General features: G+C 38.0%; 1 protein-coding gene across 1 annotated transcript in view; it reads right to left on the bottom strand.

Annotated features, from left to right (window-relative positions):
- Positions 1-24,710, bottom strand: part of LOC138717334 (V-type proton ATPase subunit S1-like) — a 50,959-nt gene extending 26,249 nt beyond the window's left edge. The window contains exons 1-6 of the mRNA XM_069850852.1: positions 24,318-24,710; positions 17,182-17,308; positions 17,009-17,077; positions 9,242-9,435; positions 7,989-8,032; positions 4,313-4,398 (exon numbers count right to left, since the gene is read on the bottom strand). Coding sequence (XP_069706953.1) covers positions 4,313-4,398; positions 7,989-8,032; positions 9,242-9,435; positions 17,009-17,077; positions 17,182-17,308; positions 24,318-24,448 — 651 coding nt within the window. The 5' untranslated portion in view covers positions 24,449-24,710. The remainder of the gene's footprint in view (positions 1-4,312; positions 4,399-7,988; positions 8,033-9,241; positions 9,436-17,008; positions 17,078-17,181; positions 17,309-24,317) is intronic.
- Positions 24,711-26,597: the final 1,887 nt, after the last annotated feature.

The following is a 26,597-nucleotide window of genomic DNA, read 5'->3' as shown; positions in this document are numbered from 1 at the left end:
GTGCATAGTCTTCATCTACAAGTTAAAGTTTATTTTTTGTTATAATGGAATTCTTTAAGTGGGGAGAGGACTAATGTATGAGGAATTTCTGTGAGTTCTTCCTTTATGTTGGAAACACTGATTGTTTATTGTACTGTGTCAAACTATAATTGCTCCTTCAAATATAAAAAATGCAGAAGTAAATGAATAAGGCAATTCCTGTATTCAAGGATGCATGAAGACATCCACCTTGTAGCACCAACTGTAGTAAATGGCATTATAAGCATTTTTCTAATATTTGGTTCATGGGAAAGCTCCCATTATATAGTGTGAGTATATCAAAGGGTTAAAAGCATTCTATTAATCAGAAGCTGTGAAGTCAGTGGGGTGGCTGTTGCAGAGTTTAGTTTCCTCAGAGTGGTGAACTGAATAGTCAACAGAAAAGTGAAGAGCTGGATATAGGTGGAAAATGCAGCACTGAAAAATGTGATGCATTTTTCAAAAATGCACTAGGTAGAAGGCAGAAAAAAAGAAAATGCAACTATAAGCACTTGTCAAAGAAGATAAAACCTTATACACTTTTCAGCTAGGTTGCATATCAATAGGACCTGAGAATACCTCCAAGAAACACTTTTATTTTAAGAGTCAAATGCAACCTCTCATGCTGCAGATGCCCATGTTACTTAGAGCTGAATAAAGCTCCTATAACTCATATTGCTTGGCTCTGAGTGGGATCAAAGACTCAACACACTTATACACCAGCTAGAGCAGACAGCTTGTAGAATGAAGTCAAAAGCCCACAGTAGCTGAAACTCTCTGAAAATGTGGAGGCAGTAGAGAAGGTTTAAGCAGCACTTCACAATACATCTGTAAAAAGTGGAGTCAGCAAACTGAGTGTCAACTGGGAAGCTGCCATAAATCTCCTTTTGGCAATATGTGGTTCCTCAGCATTCAATCTAACTGGGAAGAGGTAACAACTATAAAACTCTCTTACAGAAGGTTCAGAAGCAAACTTGTGGAAATGTGACACTATGAGGCTGTGAAGGATGTGAAACATGAGATTTATGATTTGAGTCATATCTATCTTTCAGTCACTGCAGCCTTTTTAACTAACTTCTCTGATTACAACAGCACAGATGAAATTATGCATTACTACCACAAGCTAAAAAACCTAACTAGCAGCAAGCAAAAGTAGGAGGGGCAACTTTGGTCATAGTCCCCGAGAACATGAAAATTCACATATTCATGAGAAATCCTGTTGCAAGAGTGGAATGAGGATTTGAGAGTTGTGTGACTAAATGTATATGTTGAGATCTGACCTAAGCACGAGAACTACCTTTACCATTATCAGAGACAAAGGAGATCCTGAAGGGTCAGTTTCACCTCATCCTGCAACATTCCCCTACAAAATATGTCAGAAGGATCACATGCTAAAGTCTTTGATTGTAAAGCAAACCCTGGTTGGATGACTTCAGATGCCGACCTTTACACTTCACTTGCCCAGAATTGTGTGATACAAATCTCTCTCTCAGCCCAACTCAGCCAGACCTTGAAGGCAAATCATCTTAGAACAAGAGTCGTAAGATGTGGCTGTTGTCCTGTTGGAAGAAAGCAGCTCTTTTATGACATGATGGGATACCCAGAGCAGTCATCAACTGGTTAGTGAAACCATTTCACGCAGGTCACTAAACAGCCTCTGTTTCAGAGTCTTAATTCTGTCCTACAGCTTCAAATTCTGAAACTGGAACAGAACAAGACGCTAACCTGAATCAATCTCCCAATGCATGAGAGTTATTAACTGGCAACTATGACAGCCCAAAGGGTTCTGTGGCTGCACTGACTAAACTAAGCAGCTTTTCCTCATCAAATCAGAAAAGACACTCAGTCACAGGGGAGTTTTGCTTCTGGGCTCATTAATTCACTTTCTCTGAAACCAGCTCCTGCCTGGAATCTTTTCCAGTATACACATTTCTCACATTTGTTTTTCTCTGCTTGGGGCAATAGAAGGATGAATGTAACAAGATAATACTATGAAGCCATCAGTTGCCCAAAGGCAAAGAGGTAGAGCTACTGGCAGAGACGTATCTCACACCCCCAGTATTTGGGAGCTTCATTGCATAAAATTCATTTATCTGATCAGGAAGTGTTGTCTTTTCTTTTTTAAAGGGTCAGGCTTAAAGCTCATTTCCTTCATCAGCAAAAAAAAAGTCAAGTAAATGGAAATCTTTCATTCTGAATGATTGCTTTTGATTTACAAATGTACTAAATAATGTAAAATCTTTTCCCATATGATCAAAGGCTTTTACTCCTCATTTATAGTCATCTTGGTTATCACTGGAGAATGACCCTGTAACTTCTAGATCATGGAGTATACTCTGTATAGCTTAAGCGAAGGGAGTTAGTCCTTCAGCTTAAGGTTACAAAACAGTCCACATCATCTGTAATTCAAGCACAGCCAAAGATCTGCAATCCATACTAAGAAGAGGTTACATGCAAATGCACAGGCCTCAAAGGTACTTTTCATTTTGCCTTTTTTAGCTCTGTACGGAAGCTGATAACCTTGAATGCACTGAAATAAAGTTATTGGCAGGGAGTGCTTCAATTGGTTTTTATATGGCATTGAATTTAAAGAATTAAGAAAAGTTTAAATTGCTTACTTTTTAAAAATGCAGAATGTCTTAAAATACATTGCTTTAATTATTTAGAAGTGCTCCAGTTGCTCAAACTAAGCTACTTTAATTTAGAAAACCTGCTGAAATATGCAGAGATTTAAAATTCAAAAACTTTTAAAACTGCTTGAAAAATTCCTTCTCTTGACACCAATTTTTTCATTAATTAAAAATACTTTTCATTCCAATTGTTATAAATGCAATATGCAGCTACCAATGCTCACACCCCCTTGACTTCAAGCAGTAAAAAGCTACAATAACTAAATAACTAGGGGGAGAAGGATGTTTGCTAAAAAAAATAATGCATTGTTTACAAAAAAAGGGCAGATCAAAAGTCTCAAACTCATGTCCTATCCTTTACCACAAGAAATATACAGTATAGAGAATATCAACGTGAGCTTCCTGGTGCTGCTTTTCAAAACCCAGTCTCTGGAACTGAACTTCACATGGTGGGTTATTGAAGAAGGTTTTTGTTTTAATTCAGCTGAGCTAGCCTTTTTCCTAGAGTTTAAAGGGACTACTCTGATCATCCTGTTGGCCAGCCAGAGTTTCAAGATTCCAGCTCCCTGCAATAACCCAGGTTACTTCTGATGGAACACAGAATGGCTTGGTGGGATCAATCCACTTTTTGCTTAAGGAACATTTATAAAGTGCAATCAAGTTGCCTTGTACTCTTCTGTTGGATAAGCCAAACAGACTCCACTGCATATCCATTTAAAACAGGTTTTCTAGGTGTTGTTCTTCTATTAAAAACAATTGTGGATTTTTCTTAGTGTTCCCTCCTGAAACCCTCAAGCTCACCCTAGATCTAGATAACCCCACTAGCAGCTTCCCTGCTGCCTAAACCAAGGCAATTATATCTTTCGTATTCCCAAAGGACATTATCTTGAGTTTGAATGAAAATTCAAACTAAGCATAGTATTAGGAGCTCAGATGTGCTACCACTGTAACAGACAGATACATGTTTCTTTTAAAGTTGTTGAATTTAGGATACAGCCCATCCCTCATATGCCTCTCTTCTTAGTGGGAGCTGCATCCTGTTTTCCTCAAGGCATGACTGTCTTCCACTTAATCACGTTAAAATTACAATTTCAATAGTTCTTGATTACAACCTGTATGTTATACAAAAGAGGTAATTCTGCATAAAAAACTATTCTGCATTGCTACTTACTACTAACATAATACGATGTGATCTATGTATGATGTTTACCTTTCAGTTGTAAATACGAAGTATTGACTAAAAGGAATGAAACCAGTTAATTTCAAAATGGATACATTATTAGCCTTAAGTTAATAAACAACACTTGGTCCTTATTGACCAGCCACTCTAAAAAGATTGATAAGGCTGGCAAGGCTCCACACAGAACTTACTGTAAAACCATTAGAGTTAAATGGCAAGAAAATCTAAAATTACAGTCCTTAAAAATAATAATAAGTTCTAAAAACAACTGCAGATTTGTGGTATCCTAGAACAGTAAAACATCAATAGTTATGTGATACAGCTTCTGTAAATGAAAATTTATGCAATCATTCCTGGTCAAAACCTTATACAATACAGATTGCTTGCTTGTGTAATCTTGGAAATGATCTACAGCATTCCTCCATAAACATTAAGTTGTTAGATGCCCAGAATCTGACAGTTCTAGGCACTGCAGATTACTCACCCTTGAAGGTCTCACTGCAGTATAAATTACTGAAAAATGAATCCCTCGTTCCTGCAGATCCATGGTCAGTCTTCCAATTATTTTGTCTATAAGTAGAAATGTGTATAATTTAATGAATTCTGTAAAATGAGAAAGCTAAAATCCTACAGTAGCTGGAGAAGTAATGAGCTAGATGTTTAAGCTTATTTAGTTTATTTAAGCAATTTAGGTGCTTGTACCCTTTATATGTCAATGGGTAAAAATGGGATAAGGCATGTTTAGTGCCTTGAAAAACACATAATTTCAGTGACATGATACAAAACAAATACATTACAACAGTTCAGAAAAAGAGGTGATTTTGGAAACTAAAAAGTAAATACTGTAGAAACAATACTGGAAAGGTTGAACTTTGCACAATTAAAAGCAAGAGCAAAAGAAATCACGAGATTACGAGAGTAGAATGCATATTCTGTTAGTCAAGTGACTAGTTAATAAATAAGTAATAAACCTTACGCAGTATTATTATGTGAATTACAAAGTACACAGAACCAATCAGTGAGAAACAACACTCAAAACACAGTGCTTAGTTTGTGGCATGATATACATAATATTGGCATCAATATTCTTTTTGGCTTCGGTAGGTTTAAAGCCTGAATCTGTACCCTCAATAGGATATGGAAAATTTTGCTGCTGACTAAAGTGGAGGCCAAAGGAGAAACACAGTGAAATATTTCTGAAAAAAGGAGGAAAAGTCAAATAAGGAAGAGAAGACCTTGCAAACATGCCTCTACAGAAGGTCTTCCTTTTTTTTCTGAAACCACAGGAAGTTACGATACAGACTTACAACTGATAAATGTTTTCAAGTTGTGTGCAGAGATATTAACATCTGCTTACGGCAGGGAGCAGAACAGTTGTGAATTAAGAACCATTACTAGTGTTATTGGGACTAACAGAAACAATCAAGCAGAAATACATTTACTGTTTCAGTGCCTTACCGCTTCTCATCTATGTATTAATCTGGTGAATGGATATTTTATAGCCTGGACACACAGGCTTCTCAGATTTTGAGGCTATACTTTATGGAAATTGTACTTAATTTTCATGTACTGGAAGTAGAGGTTATATTATTATCTTTTTTAATCTGTTTTATTTACAGTATTTATGGTCTTTTGGCTGAGTAAAGTGTTTAGCTTTTGTAAAAATGCAAGCATTGTTTTTTCTGCAGTGTTTTAAATAAACAGATCTCCTCATATCAGTCAAGAATCACAGCTATGTAAATTTTCCTTCTAAAAAATTATTGCTAAAAAGATCTACTATAAGAAACAGACTTAATCAGAAAAACAATTGCTTATGTACTAGTAGTGTAATTATATTGTGTGTGGACGTCCAAGGCATTACATACTGTAGATTTTGCATTGAAGAGTGTAACTCACTGGAAATACTCAGCAGCCTCAGCTAAAATTTGTAGAAGAAAAAATAATACATAGAAAAATGCATGGACTGTCTTTGTTTTTTCTTTCATTAAAGCAACCAATGCTTTCTGAAATAACACATTATTTGCATTTCACTTCAGTAAGGAGCTACATGTAACTATAGTTACCAGTAACATCTATAACTCCTGCCTTTGGGAAGATTCTAGAGGCAACTCCTTCATTCAGAAAAGCTGCTGTGACCACACTGCAACAGAGTTGATACAGATCTTTCTTTGCCTGTGACCAAAACTCTACCTTGCTTATGAAGTATCTGCATATTGTCCAAGCAAAAGGGTTCAGATTTTCCACCACATTTTAAAGCACCTAAATTACAGGCCTACATGGAAACAGTAGTCATACAGGCTTTTTCTTTAATGGAACAAGACAAATCTCCAGATGGTGATATTGATGTTAGAGTGATTTCAGAGTGGTTCTACTGAAGTGTTTGTTTGTTTGTTTGTTTGTTTTTAAATAGCATGAATTGAGGAAACTGTACATAGACCTACGAATAAAAAGCAGCTTGCCTAGGATAACACTTTCCAATTAGCATAACTACCTGCCTCTGTGCCCTGGTAGAAGGATTAAACCTTTTCTAACACACTGAAGACACATCCTCTGAATTTTGCCAGGGAGTATGGGATTAGTGCTATTCATAATTTCTAATCTACTTTAGTGTCTTTGTGTGATTTTGCACGTGGATGGAAGGGACAGAAGAAATTAACTGAGAAGAAATGTTCTGGAAGGAGAAAAGTGAAAAGAAAGGAAGGGCATAAGCTATGAACAAGATATCCAGAATAGTAAAGAGCAAGATTAGAGGGGGGAATGTAAAAGAAAAGAAAGAGTGGAAAGAGGAATGTGCTGAGAATCAGAGTGGAAAAAGGAATATATGCAATAGCAATTGAAAAGCCTCATCTTAGGCATATGGATTCACAGACAGCTTTGCCATCCGTTTTGTTGTATGTTGAATCCAGCAGGGAAGACTGACATGATAGAATGAAACCTTCTCCTGAGTAGAGAAATGTTTAGGAAAACTGGCAAAAACTGAGTAATAATGTCAAAATCTACCTGAAGTAAAAGAAATAAATAAATACTGAAAAGAAGCATAAAGGAAACAGTGAATCTGAATCCTTTGAAACCTGAGCAGAATTGGATTCTGAATTCCACTCTGGATTTCATGAGCATCATTTTAATAATGTGCTAAAAAATCATGCTTATTCCAGCCTCAAGCTATTTCAGAACAGCACGTTTCCCTCAGGCAGAGTCTGAGCCCATTTGCTCTGTCTTACAGAGCTTCCTATCTGCAGTGAGTAAAACAGCAGGAGAGATTTCTCTGACATTTCATTACATCAGATTTTTAAACCTTCTACACTGGAAAGGAAAGAAGTTGCTTTAAAAAATGTAAGAGGCTTTGTGAACTTCTAGGCAGCCTGCTAAAGGTCTGCAGTGTTTTAATATGAGTTTACTGTTGATACTGCAAGAGAAACATCTACAAGCAGTATTTATGGGTTAACAAGTGTCACATTGCAGGTATGTGACAAATAGTTTTGGGGGGTTTTTTTGCTGAGCTACTAGGACCTAGCAGCAATCACCCCTTAACATACATGAATAACTCATGACCTTGCAAGCCGTTCTGACCTTGAAGGGTGTCCTGACAGCAATATTTGGGAAATCACTGTGCTTATGCTACACACAGTACCTAGACACCCAGATCAGATTGTATGACTTGGAAGATGGTGTTTTGGAGTCTTACTACTACTTCTGGAATGACTCTTTTACAACTCTCTCCCATCTGCTGCACAGACTTTCAGTAGGATAATTTTAAGGAACTGTGGCTCAGGAACTTTCATTCAAATTAAAATGTCTTGCTGATGTTATTTTCCATTCTTATTCAGCAATGCATTGAGTGGCTACTTCGGTGAATAAACTAGAATGTGAAGACTTCAGCCCACACTCCCACACTCCCCCCTCCCCTCAAAAAAAAAAGTGACCTGACACACGGTTTGGGAAGCTTCTTCTCAATTTTGTGCAGATGATTTTGTGGATTTTAAATCTGCCACTCATTACTTCAACATTGTGTTAATTGATAGTTTATAAGTACTACAGAGGGGCGAGAAGAAAACCTTTAAATAGTACTGTAACTGAGGAACTAGAGAATACAATCTGCTCAAGTGAAAACACAGACTTAAATGATGAAATGTTAGTTATATCTTGGTCATATTACTTACCATTTTCAGCAATTGCTTCGAGGGTGGAAATCTCATTTAAACCGCTACAAAAAGAGTGGGAGAAAAATAACTAAAAGTCTTTTCTAAACAAGAACAACATGAACCAGAAATGTACAAAGATACTGACTAGTAAAGGGATTACTGTTATCATCAGGCCCTCTATCATTCTCTTATCTTCTCCTTATTACTCTTTAATTCTGCAAAGCCCTTAGTAGCACAAGGACCACACCTTCAGCTGATTCCTCAACCCCCTCAAACTTCCTTAGCTGCTGAGAAGCCTCACTACTGATGCTATTTTGACCATTCTCAGATTTTCTTTCCCTTTGTCTAACACTTGTACATGAGCTCCTTAAAATGGGTACTGTCTTTATTTGTTCAGTGACATGAGATCTATAATTGCACTTCCATAGGACACATTGATACACGCACCAACATGTTCAAAAGTCCAAGTAACAGGCTAGGAAGAGGGAAGAGCATTAGAAGCTGAACAGAGGGACACAGTACACTCATGCCTTATATTTTCTAAGTATATATTGACATAACTTGTAGTCAGTATGACTATGTATGCACCATGCTGCTTTCTGCTGAAAGGATAAGAACAGCTGACGGTCTAAATCAGGTTGGTTTCTTACACCCAGTGGTCGGGAGTGCTCCACAGCAGGCAGCCCACGGAGCTCTAAAAGCCCTACAAGTAACAGGCAGGCCCAACTTTGCCTAGAGGAACAGTCTTTCTACCTCCCTTAAATCACTGTTGTCATAGGCCTGGAAACATGAAGAATTATGGCCCTCCTCTTCCTTATAGAGTGACGGAAAATAGCCTCTTCATTCATATTATCTCCAGGTTTGTTTGTATGTTTATTTGTGGGTTTATTCATCCTTCCATTTTTCTGCACCTCTGGAATGCCTTCTTGCAATTAATTCTGCAGGTTAATCATATGTTGCATAAAATAACTCAGCTTTTTTTGATAGAAGTGTGTTGCCATGTCGTTTCATTAATTGTCCCTTTGCTCTCTTATAAACAGGTAGACTAAATAGGAATACTTGACTGATTTTCTCGACATAATTTGTCTGTTACACCGGATAAGCTCGTCGGGGAACTTAAACACTAAATTCAGCCTTGCAAGAAAAATAACTTTGTTAACCCTTTAAGCTTCCACTTTGGTTTTTAAATTTCCTGAATACAAGTGACATTTTAAAAAGCTTTAACAATTGTGCATACCTTTGGGTCAGTTTTGTTTGTGACAAGCTCCTACCTGGCAAGTGGTTGTAGCTGAACAATCAGGAAGTTTGGTTTAGATGTATTCACTTCCAGCTGAGAGACGTTAAGATTATTTATGTTTGTAAACTTCTCAACTCCCAACTCCTGAAGAAAGCTCAGAACATAGCGGATAGCCTCACAGTCAACAGCTGGCAAAACTAAAGATGAAGGAGAAGACTGAAGAATTTCCTGTAAGACATGTATGGACAGTTTATTTACTTGCTTAGTAATTAAGCACCAACTTATTTTTTCATATGTATATCCACAATTTAATACTAAAAGTGTGGAACCACCATGGTAAATGCTAACTGTGTTCTCACCAGCCTGATACTGTCTGAAGGCTGCTTCTGGAAAGGGGCAGTGAAGGGGCACTTGTATCAATATTAGTCCTGCACTTTCTTGTGGTAAGCTTAAAGCAGGCACTGTCACCAAATTCTTACTGTCCTTTCCATGCATGTGGTGGAAGAGGAGAGACAGATAATGTAGAAGTTCTCAAGCCGAGAAAGGTGAAGAAGAGAATGTATTGGAGAGTTTGCAGAAAAAGGAGAAACTGGTTACAAATGCTGCCAGAAGCAAAATTCATCAGATTACCATCTAACTAAATGCCCTCAGAGGCGAAAAGGATCATCGCTGGACACTTCACATTCCAGCAGCTCTATTCAGTATGGAGTCATACTCTGCATCATAAATGCCCTTCCTTTGTGTATATCCACGCAGAGCACACGGTGTAGATAAGTGTCTATTTGTTAGCTGTTAATTAAAGCTGCATATTTCAAGATCTACAGACCCTCCAGAAACATATAAACAAACTTTATGTGATGCACTTTCTGTCTTTCTACTCAAAATACCAATTATAAAGCTCAGCCTGAACTGGATCAGATAATCAAGCATCAGGGTATCTACAATTTTTTTATAATTCTCGTAGCTGAGTTTCTGATGAAAATACTTAAGTGAAATACATTTAAACACATTCTCGTTCTTTGACACCTGCATAGTCAAAAAACTTCCCTTGCAAAGGTTTTCCTTCGTAATAAAATTAACTTGAAATATTCAGGGAAAGAAAATGCAAGATGGAATCTTGAGAATGATCAAAATTAATTTATCCTGAGCTTAACATGAATAAATACTTCTTTTCACTGAGTCCTAATTTACAGCTTGCTAATTTTGCTTTCCTATTTTCTACATTTAAGTCTAGATTGAGTCTGTCACTTGATCCAACATTAGATATTCAAGTTGTTATAGACTCTTTCTCCCACTGTAACTGATGCAAGTCTTGTGGGGTTGCTAATACTTTTTGCCTCCTACTCTTTTTCCTTTTTGTCTGTTCTCTGACTGCCTACCACTTTCCTGACCTCATATGGTTCTTTCTAATTGCTCACATGTTTTCCATCCTAGGCAAAGGCTGGTTATTTTCATATTTCTTTAGATGCTCATAAGGCAGGATTATGTAGTATTGTCTGATTTGCCAGACCGATAGAAAAATAGCTGCAGAAATTAAAATAGAGCAGAAATCACTGATCTGGTTTACAGGTCTTTGAGTAGCATTTTTTAGAACTGCCTTAAAGGAAAGGATGACAGATACCAGTTTGATTATTTTGCATATATGAATTTAGAGCTAAAATTCTGAGCTTTTCTATGTTTTATTTTACTGTTTTATTATTACTGTTTTATTCTATTTTCAATATTTTAATCCCTTGGCCCCCTAGCAGTAACCAGAATGGCAGTAGCCACTTCTTCCAAGGATATGTTTAAGCAGATTACTCATTAATTGTAGAATAAAATGTAAAAATACATCATTACTGAATAATATCTAAATTGTGCCTCTGCTCCTGACCAGTCTTGCACTGCCATCTGTCTCACCTTCCAGCCTCTGGTATTCAACTGTTCTCCATCTGAAGAATAGACACAGCTGGCTATCTAATCATTAGCCTCAGACAGCCATTCTGATCCCACGCCTCTTGTTTGTCCGTCTTGACATTTGCTTTATGCATATTAGGATTTCAACTACCATGCATATTCAAAACACCATTGCAAAAGAGAGCAGAGAATGAAGAGGGCTACGTAGAAACACCTGATCTTGTTTTCTTTTAAAGCACTGAACAAAGAAGTACAAACACACAGGAGCTAGGAAAAAGAGAGAGAGAGAGGGAACATCATATTGAACTGTTGGACTGATAGTAGAACATCCTACATTACATGCAAAAGTCTATAACATGTCTATGGTCAGCTTACTCTGATTATAGAATCATAGAATCATAGAATAACCAGGTTGGAAAAGACTCCCAGGATCATCGAGTCCAACCATTACTATCAATCACTAAACCATGCCCCTCAGCTCCTCACCAACCCGTCCTTTAAACACCTCCAGGAAAGGTGACTCAACCACCTCCCTGGGCAGCCTGTTCCAGTGCCCAATGACCCTTTCTGTGAAGAATCTTTTCCTAATGTCCAGCCTAAATCTCCCCTGGCGGAGCTTAAGGCCATTCCCTCTTGTCCTGTCCCCTGCCACTTGGGAGAAGAGGCCAGCACCCTCCTCTCTACAACGTCCTTTCAGGTAGTTATAGAGAGCAATGAGGTCTCCCCTCAGCCTCCTCTTCTCCAGGCTAAACAACCCCAGCTCTCTCAGCCGCTCCTCATAAGGCCTGTTCTCCAGCCCCCTCACCAGCTTTGTTGCTCTTCTCTGGACTCGCTCCAGAGCCTCAACATCCTTCTTGTGGTGAGGGGCCCAGAACTGAACACAGTACTCGAGGAGCGGTCTCACCAGTGCCGAGTACAGAGGGAGAATAACCTCCCTGGACCTGCTGGTCACACCGTTTCTGATACAAGCCAAGATGCTATTGGCCTTCTTGGCCACCTGGGCACACTGCTGGCTCATATTCAGCATATATCATATTCATATTCATATCATATTCAGTCGGCTGTCAACCAACACCCCCAGGTCCCTCTCCTCCAGGCAGCTTTCTAGACAGACTTCTCCTAGTCTGTAGCACTGCACAGGGTTGTTGTGCCCCAAGTGCAGGACCCGGCATTTGGCCTTGTTAAACCTCATGCCATTATGTGCACATTCACCTTCTTTAGTGTCCCCTGACACACCTATCCTGAATGAAATGTTATAAGAAAGTTCACTGTTGGATTACATAAATGGTTGTTCAGGTTTTTTTTGAAGGTAGATGTGGGATGACTCTGCCTACATTTCTAGGCATGAATCCAAGTATCAGCACTGTGATAAAGCTGTTCTCAGACTTACTTGCCATCCTGTGGTTTCAGTCCTGCATTAACTGGATTGAGGCTACATCTAAGTGATACGAAGCTGGAATTTAGTAAATTTAAGTCTATCATTAAAAACCTATGGTAAAAATCTAATTTTATTAAAATCATGCATCCATCTATCAAAGATCATGTAGACATACTCATTGTTCTGAACTAGTTTATGTTTGGCACCAAAACAGTCCTATAATGAAAATATTAGTTGGGAAAAAGGACTCCTGTGTTGGTTCTAGAAATATCTGGGAACCTACACCCAAACAGGCAGGCCCTTCAATGTGAAGGAGATCTTCTAAATCTTCATCTTTTACCTGTAAGTATACAATTTAAAATATTAAAGTACTGTAGTTATTTTCTACTGCATTGGTCAATGGGTTATCTATAAAAAGAAAAATCTCTTCAAACAGATTTGGTGGCACATCTGTTTCTACAGTGATAAATTCAAAGAAAGTTATCATTTCATTTTAACTTTCCAATTACTATTAATCTTACAGACTTTTATGCCATACCTGTGTTCTCTGAATGTAGGCATAAACCTATATATTATGATTTTAATAAAAACTGATCTGATATTCTTTAGCTAATAAAATATGTTGCAACTATGGAAAATATTGTTGAACAAATGTCCATACCACTGTACTGTATGGTGGCAAACATGACACAGTTGGGTTTTTTTCAAGGATTACAGACAGATCTGAGGAACTACAGAGAAACAAACTTGAAGTCCAGGAATGGGAAGAACTATTCCAAAGAATAAAATACAGACTATATCAATAAGGAATTATTATACTGGGAAAATGCTGACATGGCTTTTGCAGAAAGAATCTGTGCCTCATAATTCTGCTCAAAATATTTGAAGGAGTCAATAAACATGTACATCAGGGAGCTCTAGCTGATACAGAGTACTTAGATTGACAAAAGACACTTGACAGAGTCCTGAAGCAGAGACTCCTAAACAAATTAAACTGCTTTAGTATGGGAGAGATGATCTTCATATAGAAGTAGGTGAGGGATAGGTAAAGAGTAGGTAAAGTAACAGCAAGCAAGGACTAGAAAAAAGTATCCGTTACAACACTAGGGTCTGTTCTGTTCCATATATTCATAAATTATCTGGTAAAAAGGCATAAATATTGAGATAAATAAATCTACTAATTATGCTGAATTATTCAAGATAGTAAAAGCAAGGGCCGACTGATGAATTGCAGAAGCAACTTCTGATACAACTTCTTGGGCAACAAAGTATCTGTGAGATTAAATATATATTGATTTTAGCAGAGCACAGGGTGAGAAAAAAAAATCCACTAATTTTATGTGCACAATAATAGATAATAGGCTCAGAACTGAGTGTTACCCTTCAGTAATGAAACCTTAGGCAGCACAACAGCTCCTTGAAAATGTCATTTCACTAGCTGATAGTGATCAGAACTGAAAAATCAAATACTAGACTAATAGTTTTTTCAAGAAGGCTAGAGAGCAAAACATCATCATGTCATTGAATAAATCTATTATGAACTTATATATTGATTATTATGGAGTTCTGCATGCCCCCTTGTCAAAAAAATAATAACTTGAAAATAAAAGAGGACAAGAGAAAGGGAACAAAGACAATCAAGACTGTAACAGGACCGCTGTTTCACATGTGACTAAATAGCACTCTTCAGTCTATGACCACTGACTGAGGATAAAATGGAGATATAGAACTGCTAATGGCAATGACTTACAATAATAATTATGCAGCTACACAGTTGGCCACTAATTGGAATGCGTTATCATAACTACAATTCTAAGGGGCTGAGCGTCCTTTGGGGAAAGCCAAAGCTAATATTAAAGAAAAACAGTTTGTAAAGTAGGTGGCTGCTTAACAAAAAAAGTTTCTGAAGTGCAAATCTTTGTATTTTATTATTTAATTTAAAAGTTCTTTGAATGTTTAAGATAAATGATCTGCTTGTAAGATTCCTTTTGTACTAACTGGAAATAGAATTCTTTTATTGCATATAAACCCATTGATCCCAAAAGCTCAAAACAGCTGCTAATGTAGCTGAACAAATCTAGTATCTGCAGATGTCACTGTGATTTACAAGCCTATAACTCTTTTGCAAAGAACACTCCCTTCTTGTAGTACACATACTGCTACATGCACATATACATTCTAAATGAGCTCTCCAGTTTAGGTTTGTGAATAAATTTGCACCTCTGAATTTCAAAAGGAGGATACTTAAGTGACATGGAACATCAATTACAGCTTAATGAATCACTTGTATAACACAGAGTGTGAAGGTATAAAAATTTGAGATTATGCAACATCAAAGATTATAGTGAGAAAATTCAGACCTGACCGCCACTTTGTCCTGTGTTCTGTAGATATGAATATGTCAGTGCCTATGGAGTCCTGATTACAAGGCCAATGAAAGTTTTAAATACTTCAATATTCCTCCTCTTAAATATCCAGGGTCTTCTTAAATAAGACCACCACATCATTAGGAGCTTGCAATACCATGTGTACATTTCACACAGCTTCTAAAATCATACCAGCTTCACAGTCAGGCAGACGCAGCCTTGCATAGATTTTAAACCCAGAGAAGACAAGGCATACGAGGGAAGTACCAGTATCTCTGTCTTTGTGCATGTGCACTGATCCTTGCACTACAAATGAGTATCACTCCCATTCACCCCTCAGACAACCCATGTACATACTTTGAATAGTTTTTTCTGTTCCAGTGTCAGTGTGAAAATGCTGTTATTGTAGAATCAGAGAATGGTGTAGGTTGGAAAGGACCTTAAAGATCACCTAGTTCCAACCCCGCTGCCATGGGCAGGGACACCTCCCACTAGACCAGGCTGCCCAAGGTCTCATCCAACCTGGCCTTGAACACCTCCAGGGATGGGGCAGCCACAGCTTCCCTGGGCAACCTGTGCCAGTGCCTCACTGCTCTCATAGTGAAGAAATTCTTCCTTATGTCTAGTCTAAATCTTCCCCCCTCCAATTTATAGCCATTCCCCTAGTCCTATTGCTACATGCCACTCTAAAAAGTCCCTCCCTAGCTTTCCTGTCAGCCACCTTCAGGTACTGGAAGGTTGCTGTAAGGTCCGCCCCAGAGCCTTCTGTTCTCCAGGCTGAACAACCCCAACTCTCTCAGCCTGTCCTCAGAGTGCTCCAGCTCTCTGATCATCTTCATGGCCCTCCTCTGGAACCTTTCCAACAGCTCCATATCCTTCTTATGCTGAGGATTCCAGAACTGGACACAGTACTCCAGATGAGGTCTCACAAGAGCAGAGTAGGAGGGGAGAGTCACATCCCTCAACCTGCTGGCCACGCTTCTTTTGATGCAGCCCAGGATATGGTTCGCTTGGGCTGCGAGCGCACATTGCTGGCTCATGTTGAGCTTCTCGTCAATCAGCACCCCAAGTCCTTCTCTGCAGGGCTGCCCTCAATCACATAATCTCCCAGCCTGTACTGGAATCGGGGATTGCCCCGACCCAGGTGTAGGACCTTGCACTTGGCCTTGTTGAACCTCATGAGGTTCATACAGGCCCACTTCTCCAGCTTGTCCAGGTCCCTCTAGTTGACATCCTATCCTTTCCATCCCTGTTAAATGGTAAAGAACTGAAGTTCTCCAATATCAGTGGCCAAAGGAAGACAAGAGTTTCTTAGACAGTATAGATGTAGAGACAGGCAATATGTGAATATTTATGTATTTAATTACACACAGAGCTTGCTCTTTGTTGCTTGGGAATTTACACTTCCTCATATGCTCTGATACCAGTTACATTACCAATAGCTCCGTTCATCCTGCACTGCCTACAGGAATGTCTTTATGAATTCCACATGTGAACATTTCCTGTGTCTAATTACAGTTCAATAAACCATTATGTAAGTATAACCAGAGACACCGTGCAGAAAGTCTGTAAACCTCCTGAGTGAGAAGGTGAAGTTGCTGACTGACTCAGGAGGACTCCGTCGTAAATCCTGTGTTTGGAGTTGATTTCAAATTACTCAAATAGCATGTGTTTTTTTCATGAAGATTAAAGCAACCCAATACCTCGTCACATATTAACTGCATTGAAATATGAAGCAGTTAAGTGTTAAGCAGTTAATGAGTTAAGACAACTTCAATTTCTATGAAAATAAAATAGATGTTCAGTTCTGAAAATCAGGAATAAATAATTGATTCCTATAATTACTTTTCTTCCTATGGCTTCAAAGCAGAATTTTAGGGTGTCGGTCTGGAAGTTTGTATTGGTTTTTATAGCATAAAATTGCAACATGTTTAGGAACAATTTTTCTATTACGATGAATTCTAAAAACTTGTTCTTCAGAAATAAAATACCAACAAAACATTTCAGTTGAATTCCTTTAACCTTAAAATAAAACAATCTCAATAAATAATTTAAATAGGAAAATTGCTGCAATCAGTTTAATTTTCCCAGTTATTTTTTGTTTGCATCTTTCTTAATTTTAAACAGTACATATAAGGAAATAAAAGATATAAATGCTTGCCTGAACATTTTGAAACGGATTCTTGTCACCGTAGGATTCACTGTGGTATGTGAAATCATCTATGCTAAGCTGAAAAACAGAGAGAGCAGATTGGTGAGAAGAAGCCATGCATCTCATTTAGGTACAGACTCACACTCAGCATTGGTGAGAGAAAAGGAATTATTGTTACATACTGTATCTTGCAGGAACAAGATGAGGTTTCTGGAATTCTGGCTGAGAACAGGTTGCAAGAGTCCAGTCAGCTCCTGTGCTGAGACAACATGTCCTTCATGCAAAGCCGTGTCTGGTTTCCACTGTGATCTACAAAGAAATAACTTTTTTTCTGTAAAATTTGCTGCCGATGAGAACACCTCTTCTTGCTTTAAATATGAGGCAGGAGGTAATGATACCATTATCTTTGGATTTAGATCAAGTTTACAGTTCAGCTTACTTTCATTCTACTCAAGAGGAAAAGAACCTGCCTTTTTATGCCCATATCACATTCACTATGTTACAGCAGGAACAAAATTGGTCCAACCAAGGTAACAGTCTCTCTCCACTTCCTTGTTTGTATACAACAGCACAGTTGTATATTAGCTACTATGTGAAATAAAGATGAATATGTTGAAAACCTTCAGAGATAATACCTAAAGGGAATCCCAGCTCCAAAACCAAATTCCATTGCTACCAGACATCTTGGTGCCTAAAGAGGAGAACCCAGGCTAGACAACAAGTTGTTATAAGCCAATATTTTTTCATGAATATTTTGTTAAGTGGCTTTTCAGTGTTATTGCAATCAGTATTTTCTCTCTTAACGTATTCATGATGAAGAAACCACAATGCAGGAGCAGCTCAGAAAAGCCGCCTTTCCAGAAGCAGGGGCTCTTCTGAACAGAATGGCTCAAAACACCAGGAAAAGCTTATGATTCTTTTGCCAATCTGTCGTTATGAGGACTGGGCTGAGAAATAACTCATCTACTTAGCGTTCCTACTACTACAAAAAAAAAGGCAGTTATGTGCAAAACAAAGAATGGCATTATTCTTTCAACACTGGAATGGGATTCTAGCAGTATGCAACATGGGCCAAGAGGAATGAAATTTATTAAGGAAGTTTTGGTCCTAGATATCAAGGTAATGTCATTCTGTAGAAAACTCAGAGCTTGAAGCTTGATCTCCCATCTTCCCCAAATACACATCAGTTGCTGAGAAATCAGGTGTTCCACACTCTAAATTGTTCTAATTTCAAAGAATAGAATACAGAGAAATTCTGTATGCTATGGCACCAGCTATTATATGATTGCAATTTGGTGAAGTTGAGATACTTATTAAATTTTCTAACACAAAAGTAATTCTAAAATGGCCCTTGCACAGCCAGCTTTTACCAATGAAAATAATCTTCACAGTCTCTTAAGATGGAGGCAGAACAGAGATAACGAACATGTAGAAGGGTTTCAATGTCATTTCTCAGATAAGGAAAATCTATATTTCACTTCAAGAATTCCTAGTAATTCCAATGAAGATTACTGAGTGAGTCCAAAGTCTCCAACTGTACCCACAGCAGATAAAGAAACAGCACAGTCCTACAGTACTAGATATCTAGCTTCCATTAGAACAAACAGTGTATGTGGAAGACTCTTTAAGGATAATGTGCTGCAGACGTCAGAATTACATTCTAGTAGATCTTCTGCCTGTCACTTTCCAAGCTTTAGAAGCAAACTCTTCTGTGCAGGAAAGAACTTTTTTCCATGTGGCATGAATTATAATTTTAGATTTTCTTAGTTTTGCCCAGCATCTTCATTTCTTTGTTAATTTGTACTTAGAAACTCATATTGATTTATATTTATGAAGTCAAACAACTCAGAATTTGTAACAGGCATGCCCCAACTTTTCAGAAAAGTCAAACTTCAAACACTTAATATAATCTTTAAAAATAAGATATTTGGACAAAAATAAAGATTCTGAGTGACTATTCCAGAATTGATTTTCATACTGACTTTATGCATGGCCACGCCAACATACTAATGATATTAAAGGAAAAGAAGACATTGAAAAAAGATCTTAAGAATGGCTTGTGCTAAAAGAAAGTTGTAGTGAATATCTTGGTATATTTATTTTAAAAGCTAACTAAATAAATATATTTCATGCCTAATATTAGAACAAATTGAGGATGTTGAGTGCTCTTGGGACTTCTGATTAAGAGTAAAAGGCAACAGAAAGCACATGAAAAACCTATGTTTTTTGCAGCAGCACAATGGCAAAGGCTTTTGTCATGAAATCAAAACCTCAGAAATTTAATTATTCCATTTTAAAGCACACTTGTTTGTAAGGTATTCCCTGTTCCTTGAAGCAGCTCTTGTTAGCTACCTAACCTTGAGAAGCACCTTTTATGAGATCTTTTACCTTCCAAGTAGTTGACTTCAGTAACCCCAGTGTCATCAGTAGAAAAATAGATATCAGTTTAGTTAGCAATTCTATTACAATGCAGCATTTTCCTAATACTTACATTCACCATATTATAAAAGCATTTATTTTGCTTCTTTTAAATAAGTTTGCTGAGCACTCTGCATGGCAGCAGGCAAGACTAAACTCTTCATTGAATGGGCTGCTACTGTCAGCTGGGCACAATATTCTCACCACGGTGCAGACGGGAAATGACAGTCTATTTTACAAACTGGTTTGCTTGTGAATTGCAGTGACACCGAGTCAGACAGCGCATCGTGGACAGGCTGATGGAATGCAAGGAACTTGTCCATCCCTTTGAACTCTTAACCTCCTTGAGGTCAGCAAGAGATCAGTCTGGGATGGCATAGAACAAAACCGGCAGTAGGCAAACACACTTATTGACTGATACTATTTACTGCTTACACAAAGTTTTGTGTCCAAAGATGCATTTGCTGCCAAGCACATCAGACTTAATGTCCCCACTGTAGAACTATCCTGGGCTCACAATCATGAGCATTTGTGCTAATATATGTGCTTTCCTGCTGGCTAAAAATGAGGAAACTTACATCTCAGCTGCTCTCTCTTTTCTCCAATAGTCAGACAATGTACTAAAGAAAGAGAGGAAAGGAGCTTGGCTTGGTATTTTTGCCTCTTTCTTGTCCCTAACTGCTCTGGCATGACAAGTTTAAACATAAAGATTCTTCTCTGACCAGTGTTCTTTCTGGGTAGAACTGGGATTTGAGCACTTTCTGATGGAAGCAAAGATTTCAACATTTCTTGTACCTGGGCCCACCACAAGGGTAGAACGTATGATAACAAGACCTCTATTATTCAACCTTGGAAGCCTACATTTTACTTTGTAGCTGGCATCTAAACTCTCTCCTACAAGTTATTCTTATCAGTTTTCTCTTTCAGTTGCCTTGCAATTACCATATAAGAAATAATATTCTCTCCTGCATAGCAGAAATAAACTGGCATGCATGCTAGCACACAGTATCTCCACAGAAGTAAAATAAATTTACAGCTAAAACATTTTTCTGTATCCTTTTTATGCTCTACCTTCTTCCAGCAGATTTTGGAGTAAATTCCTTGCAGTTTTAAGAAACACTGCAAATGTACTATTTGACATTAACACTTTGCCAAAGTCACTTACAATCTGGATTTTCCAATGAAAGATTAATTTCCCAATATAAGCATAGTATAAATGAAGGTAGCAATATTTTTCAGTTACTGTAGGGAAAGTCATTCCTAAAACAAAAACAAACAAACAAAAAGCTGATTTTAATTACTTTATTTCCTCAAGCTCCCTCTGTAATCTGTGGAGGGAAAGAAATTCTTTTGAATATTGGTTCAAAATGGCTAAATCAAGTTTCTTCCATGTATCGTACGCAAGAGACACCTCTCCATCTCTTGTGCTTTGAAAAACTAGGTGATAGCTGCTTAAAAGGCTAATTTAAGAGAAAGATCAGTTTTTCTAGTCCAAAGTTATTTGGACAACATCCAGTGACATATTAGTATTCCTTTGTGAAAAGCAGGACATTGTGACATACCAAGTTATTCCCACTTATCTTTCTCCTCACTTCAATGGAGAAAGATTGTTGTTTGGTAGAAAACACTTATTTTTCTCAAAGCAGAGATCTTCATTTTTCTTTCTAAAGGAAAGAGCTATTTGATTTACTAATGTCCCTGTAAGGATTTACATCAAACTTAGTTTATGCTTTGCACACTGCATGTGTTTGTCAGTTGCAGGATTCATCTGTATCTGACATCTAACATTATCTTTAATAGCATGACTACAGAACAATAGTAATGCAGAAATGAGAGAGTTTAGAGTGTTACATTTTTCTAATATAGCTGTGCTGAGATACAGCTTTACAATCACAGGCTAGTTCTAAAGAAGAGCCAAATGTATTATCCTTCAGCTATTCAATATCATATCCTAACAGATAGCCTGGGGGACAGTGATGGAATAGATTGGAGAATCTCAGCTTTTGTTAATCAATGAGTGGCTGAACTTCTAAACTGGTGGGACGTGCTTCCACAAAGTGAATAGAAATCCATTGATAATTGCTGTACTTCTTCAGCTATCCTTTCCAAAACACAGAATACTAGTTTCCAGATTACATAAGCCATAGATCACACACCGCAAGCCTTGCATTGCTGCAAAGTGCGAAGCACTGAGTTAAGGTTAGCAGCAAAAACTTGCTGTTACTGGTTTTTTTTATAAATCTCCTTCTCAGTTGCTTCAGTGACTTTAACCAGGACTAATTTCTGCCCCACAAGAACATCACCCTTCAAAAATGTGAAGGTCATGGTAGGAGGAACACTTCTGCCACAAAATGTTCTATTTGTGGAAACATGAAACTGGTTTGTTCAGTCCACTATCCTGATTTTCTTGCTCTAGATTTGTATAAACCTGAACAATCTGCAGTACAGCAAGTTGTTAATTGCATGTTGGTGGAAAGTTTGCTTTTATGACCACCCAGGATTAACTGATAAGATTTTGCTTATACTGACGACTGGTGTGTTGTTTATATAAACTAGGCAGTAGGACAAAGGAAGCACTGATCTGTTCTTAGACTCTTAGCATCACTTTTGTCCCAAGAACAACTCTCTTCAACATTTACTTTGATGTTAAATGCATAAGTTTAGTACTCATATATGTGCCTGTCTTATGTAGAGGTGAACTGATTAAGTATTTTGAATATTAGAACAAGCCTTGATGTTGAGACATTCACTATTTTCTTTCAGGGACAAAAAGAAGGCAAAGTCACTGAATCAGGCTTCATGAAAATTTGAAGATTTCTATATGTGGTGGCTCCCCAAGGACCAGAGGTCGGTTTCTGGAAATGCTTCAGAGACAAGTAGACATATGTAAAAGTTGGTATTAATTACTGCTGGGAAAAGAATACAATGTCCATAACATGTATGAATGAAACGCAATCAACACCTCCTGCACAATCAACATCTGTTTTCCATGGCCCTCAATATTATAGCATAACATGTGAAAAACCAGAAAAGTAGCATGCTTTTCTATATGGCACTATACATTGAGAAAGATTCTGTGACGATTTTAATCTAACTCCAGAAGTTCACAAAATTTCCGAATCCTCCTATTGCTGTCTTAAAATTAACACATTAAGAAACAAAAGAAGCAAAAAAATCAGGAAAAAAAAATATTAACAAGATTTAACTCTCAGATTTAAATCTTAACAATCTTGCCTAAAGACAAAATATTTACACTGAAATAAATGAGAGCAAAATTTAGTCTAATTCTCATCCTAGTGACAAATAATTCACATTGTCTCAAATGAGTTCAAGAATGGCTCAAGGTTTCATGAAAGGCAGAGTGAATCCAGCACAACTAGCTGAAAGGATAATTTCCTCCCACGAAGCCACTGGTTTGGTTCCTTTCAGTTTACAGAAGAGCAAATCCCAATTAACACACTGGGAATTAATAGAGCAATAAAGATACAAAAGAACCAAATCCCATGAATTCAGGCCTAACAGGAGTTGATGACCAAAAGAGTTCAGAAGCAAAACTTCCCCTGTCCAGGCACGCGCAGCTTAGTCACGTCGGCAAAGCCACAGGAATCTCCATCACTGCAGCCCCTTCTACTCATCCTTACAGCAAAAGTGAGGGTTAACCTGTGCACCAAGGCTGCTCATGGTACATGGAAGCCTTTTATGCTTATGAAGCCACCCAAAGGGATTTGTGACAAATTCCAAATACTGTTAGTGTTATGGATTATTTGTATTAGAGCAATTAATAAATGACCAGCTGAGATCAGGCCTGTTGAACTAGGTATGATGCATTTGTGCTTGCAGAAAGTATGAGGTGAGCTCTCTGCAAGAGGGATTGCAATTAGATAAAGCAGGTTAAGAATGTGGAGCATTTAGGAATTAGGAAAAGTTGTGACTTACTCAAGCCAAAGCACACTTCAGGCAAACCTACAGTATAGCAGATCCATTGTCACCTTCCCACCCAGAACAGAACTTTGCCATTAGCCCTTCCAAACAGTCATGTGAGCCCATACAGCCCTCAGAAGCCTTTTCTTTCAAGTCTCTGACATTGGCTTGCTGTATTTTGGAACAGTAGTTCCTAGACAAACCCAATGTGTACGCCCTGTGGAGACTGCCTCGTGAATAAGTGGCATGTTGTCCTCTGACAACTTCACATATCCAGTACCCCACCTGAAGATATGGGGCTGCCCAGGCTTCCATATTTCTGGAAATCCCAAGTAATTATATAAAATCCTTAAAGTTTGTGTGGATAAAATCCCTGCTTGGAAAACAGGTCTATATCTGGCTCTTTAAAGACAGGTTCAAAGTCTTATCTCAAAAGTATATTTAACCCCCTGAATTTCACGTGTGTCTCTGGATCTGTCAAAACTGTGCAGTTGTTCCTAACAACTGATGTCTGTACACACAGCAGAGCAGTCTATTAAAAAATCTGCATTAAAAAGAACATTAAAATGAAAAAATAGGATTCAGGAGTTATGAAACGCAAGGATTAAGGTTGCACACACAGCTTTTTGTCATCTCCTTTTTGTGAAGCTGCCTTATGTTGTGCCTTTAAGTCACAAGACTTCTAACAGTGGAGTTCAAGGCTGCCTTAGGGTGAATAAAGCACATCTACTTTAGACTTGAGAAACGTGGATCTTATTTACTTCTTACTGTCCAGCTTAGAATATTAAAATTAAAAATAAAAATGGGTAAATTAATCCCTTGCTGTTTGATTGCTGAGAGGCAAATTTACTTATTTATTTATTGGGTAACTTTATTGCCCAAAGGTTATTTACCACAACCGATGGTATACACGATATTCTGCACACACACACACAGAGCAGGAAAGTAAGTAGAGATGCTTTTCTATTTGATTTCTTACCTCTGCGTTGACCAAAGCAGCATCGGTACATGGTCCACTGACAGAGATACTCTGAACAGCACTGCGAGGGTGCAGAGCAGCGGGGCTGGCGCAGCAGAGCCGAGCTGTGTCATGACTGCAGGCAAGTGCATGCGGAACTGGCCCAGCTGCAAGGTCCCAGCGTCTGCACAGCTGCGTTTCCTGGTTCAGCTGCAGCCATCCGGATCCAGGCAGGCTGCTGGGTGAGGCTGCTCTCTAACGACAGGGGGAACTTACAAAACACAATTTCCTCAGCTCCAAGTTGGGGATTATGCTTTTAGTAACTTTCAGTTTTGCGATTTAAGCAGCCCATAAAACTCTCTACAGTATAAGCACAGACAGATTCCTCGAACTTTCTAATACAAGGAAGAGTCACAAGGTTCAAACTCCTGTCCTACTGTTTTCAAACCCCCTGATAACTGGCCGATAACAGAGTTGCTCAACTTCAAAATGGAGTTTATAGAAAAGGTTTTTTTGTAGTGCACAAAATGTATTCTGCAGATCTTCTTTCTTCTTTCCCTGCTGTATGTTATCATGTCCCTCAGCTTAGCTCTTTCACATGTATTGAGAGCTGGTGTCACACATTTGGGTGTTGACAGGTTTGAAATCTGCAGTTAATCTTTTTGCAGATTCCAGCAAGAAGGAATAGAGTGAGAAAATGGTATGATTGGAGTGCATCCACTGAAACGTGGAATTCTTCAGCTATCTTCTGCATAAAGTGATGCTGTCCCAAAAATCAAAAATATCAAAAGTCAGGAGCAAATTATAATCACTTCAGAACCTGACATGACTTCAGTATTTCACAAGTCTCATGCAAGATCAAAATAGTCACAGAGCATTTCTTCACACTGGGAAGCAAATTCTTCTTCTTTGCTTCTGCCAAGCACTGAGCTGTTTTACATCTTGTGACTACACTAGGCAGCAGCAGTCATTGAGCACGTGTTTATCACAAGGCACGGATGACTCTTCACAATCAGAACAAGATGTTAGGGATAATACTCAAAATAGATTGTTAGCTATATTAAAACAAGTTGTGATAAGGAAAAAATAAGGAAGCACAATGAAAATCGTAAGAGAAGGTATAAATTGATGTCAGAAGACATGCACTCCTGAATCTGAGCACACATAGCTTCATTAATTAAATACATTTGCCTTAACACACAGCATAGTTACAGTGCTGTTGTTTAAATAAGGCAATTTGTTCATCATTTCAATCTGAAATCTATTTCTTACATAAAAAAAAATAATTTTGAGGGAAGTAATAAACCCAGTCATTTCTGTGTTCCTTTTCTTCTCTCTGTTACATTTACATAACACTGAATTTAACTCTTTAATTGCACCTTCTCCTCTTCTTGTTAGAGTTATACTAGAAATCCTTCATCTTCCCTTTCACAAGCAACTATTTGTTCATCTGTTTAAGGGTACATACAGGTAAAACAGCAATTTGGAGCACAAAGAGAGGGGTAGAACTCGAATGTCTGAAAGAATTTAATATGAATTGGAATAGCTTGGTCAACACAAAGAAAATATTCTGTAATTCTTGAAGTGGTTGACTTTTCTATGGTATCTTCCAGAATGTGAGAGATTTGGTTTCTCACATAACTCTCCAGAACAGTCTTAGCCAATTGTTGTGAGCATTTTCTGCTCACAAAGCCAATCAACTCTAAGTCTTCCTGTCTGCTTCTTAAATTAACCTTCATATAAGAAATGAAGATGAATCAAAGGTCAGCATGAGACCAAGAGTGCCCAATGTGGTTGCTATTGTAACCTGACTGTCCCGTGGGGTTCAGGTTCAGGTTGCTGAGGATAGATCTTGGTTAGAAGTATACTCAGATTCCTCCCCAGCCACCCTGTTTCTGCCCAGTTGTTTTGAGTCAGAGTACAACATCAGACTAATGTTCATACAACAATGTTTGAGAACAGGAACCGAAAAAGTACCCACTGAGCTCCAGTGGGTAAAGAATTAAACCAATCAAACACTGGTATTAGCGATATACATATATTTATTAAGCATCTAAATATTCATTATAAAAGTACTTATAAACCTAACAGTAACAAGAACAATAATAATACAGATAACACTTGTGACTGCAATTAAGGTGACCAGCAGTCCCAAACAGTCAGACACCCGTGGCCAGGAGGATGTCACCAGACTAGTGAGATCCTAAACTAATTCTGTCCTAAATTCAGCCTGTGTGGGGCTGTTTTACCTACCCACAATATCTAACAGCAATCCATAAGCAATAGCTTGAATAAAACAAC

This window comes from Phaenicophaeus curvirostris, chromosome 1, assembly GCF_032191515.1.
Source record: "Phaenicophaeus curvirostris isolate KB17595 chromosome 1, BPBGC_Pcur_1.0, whole genome shotgun sequence".
NCBI lineage: Eukaryota > Metazoa > Chordata > Aves > Cuculiformes > Cuculidae > Phaenicophaeus > Phaenicophaeus curvirostris.
The sequence above is the reverse complement of the archived record's forward strand: the minus strand, read 5'-3'. Positions and strand labels throughout refer to the sequence as shown.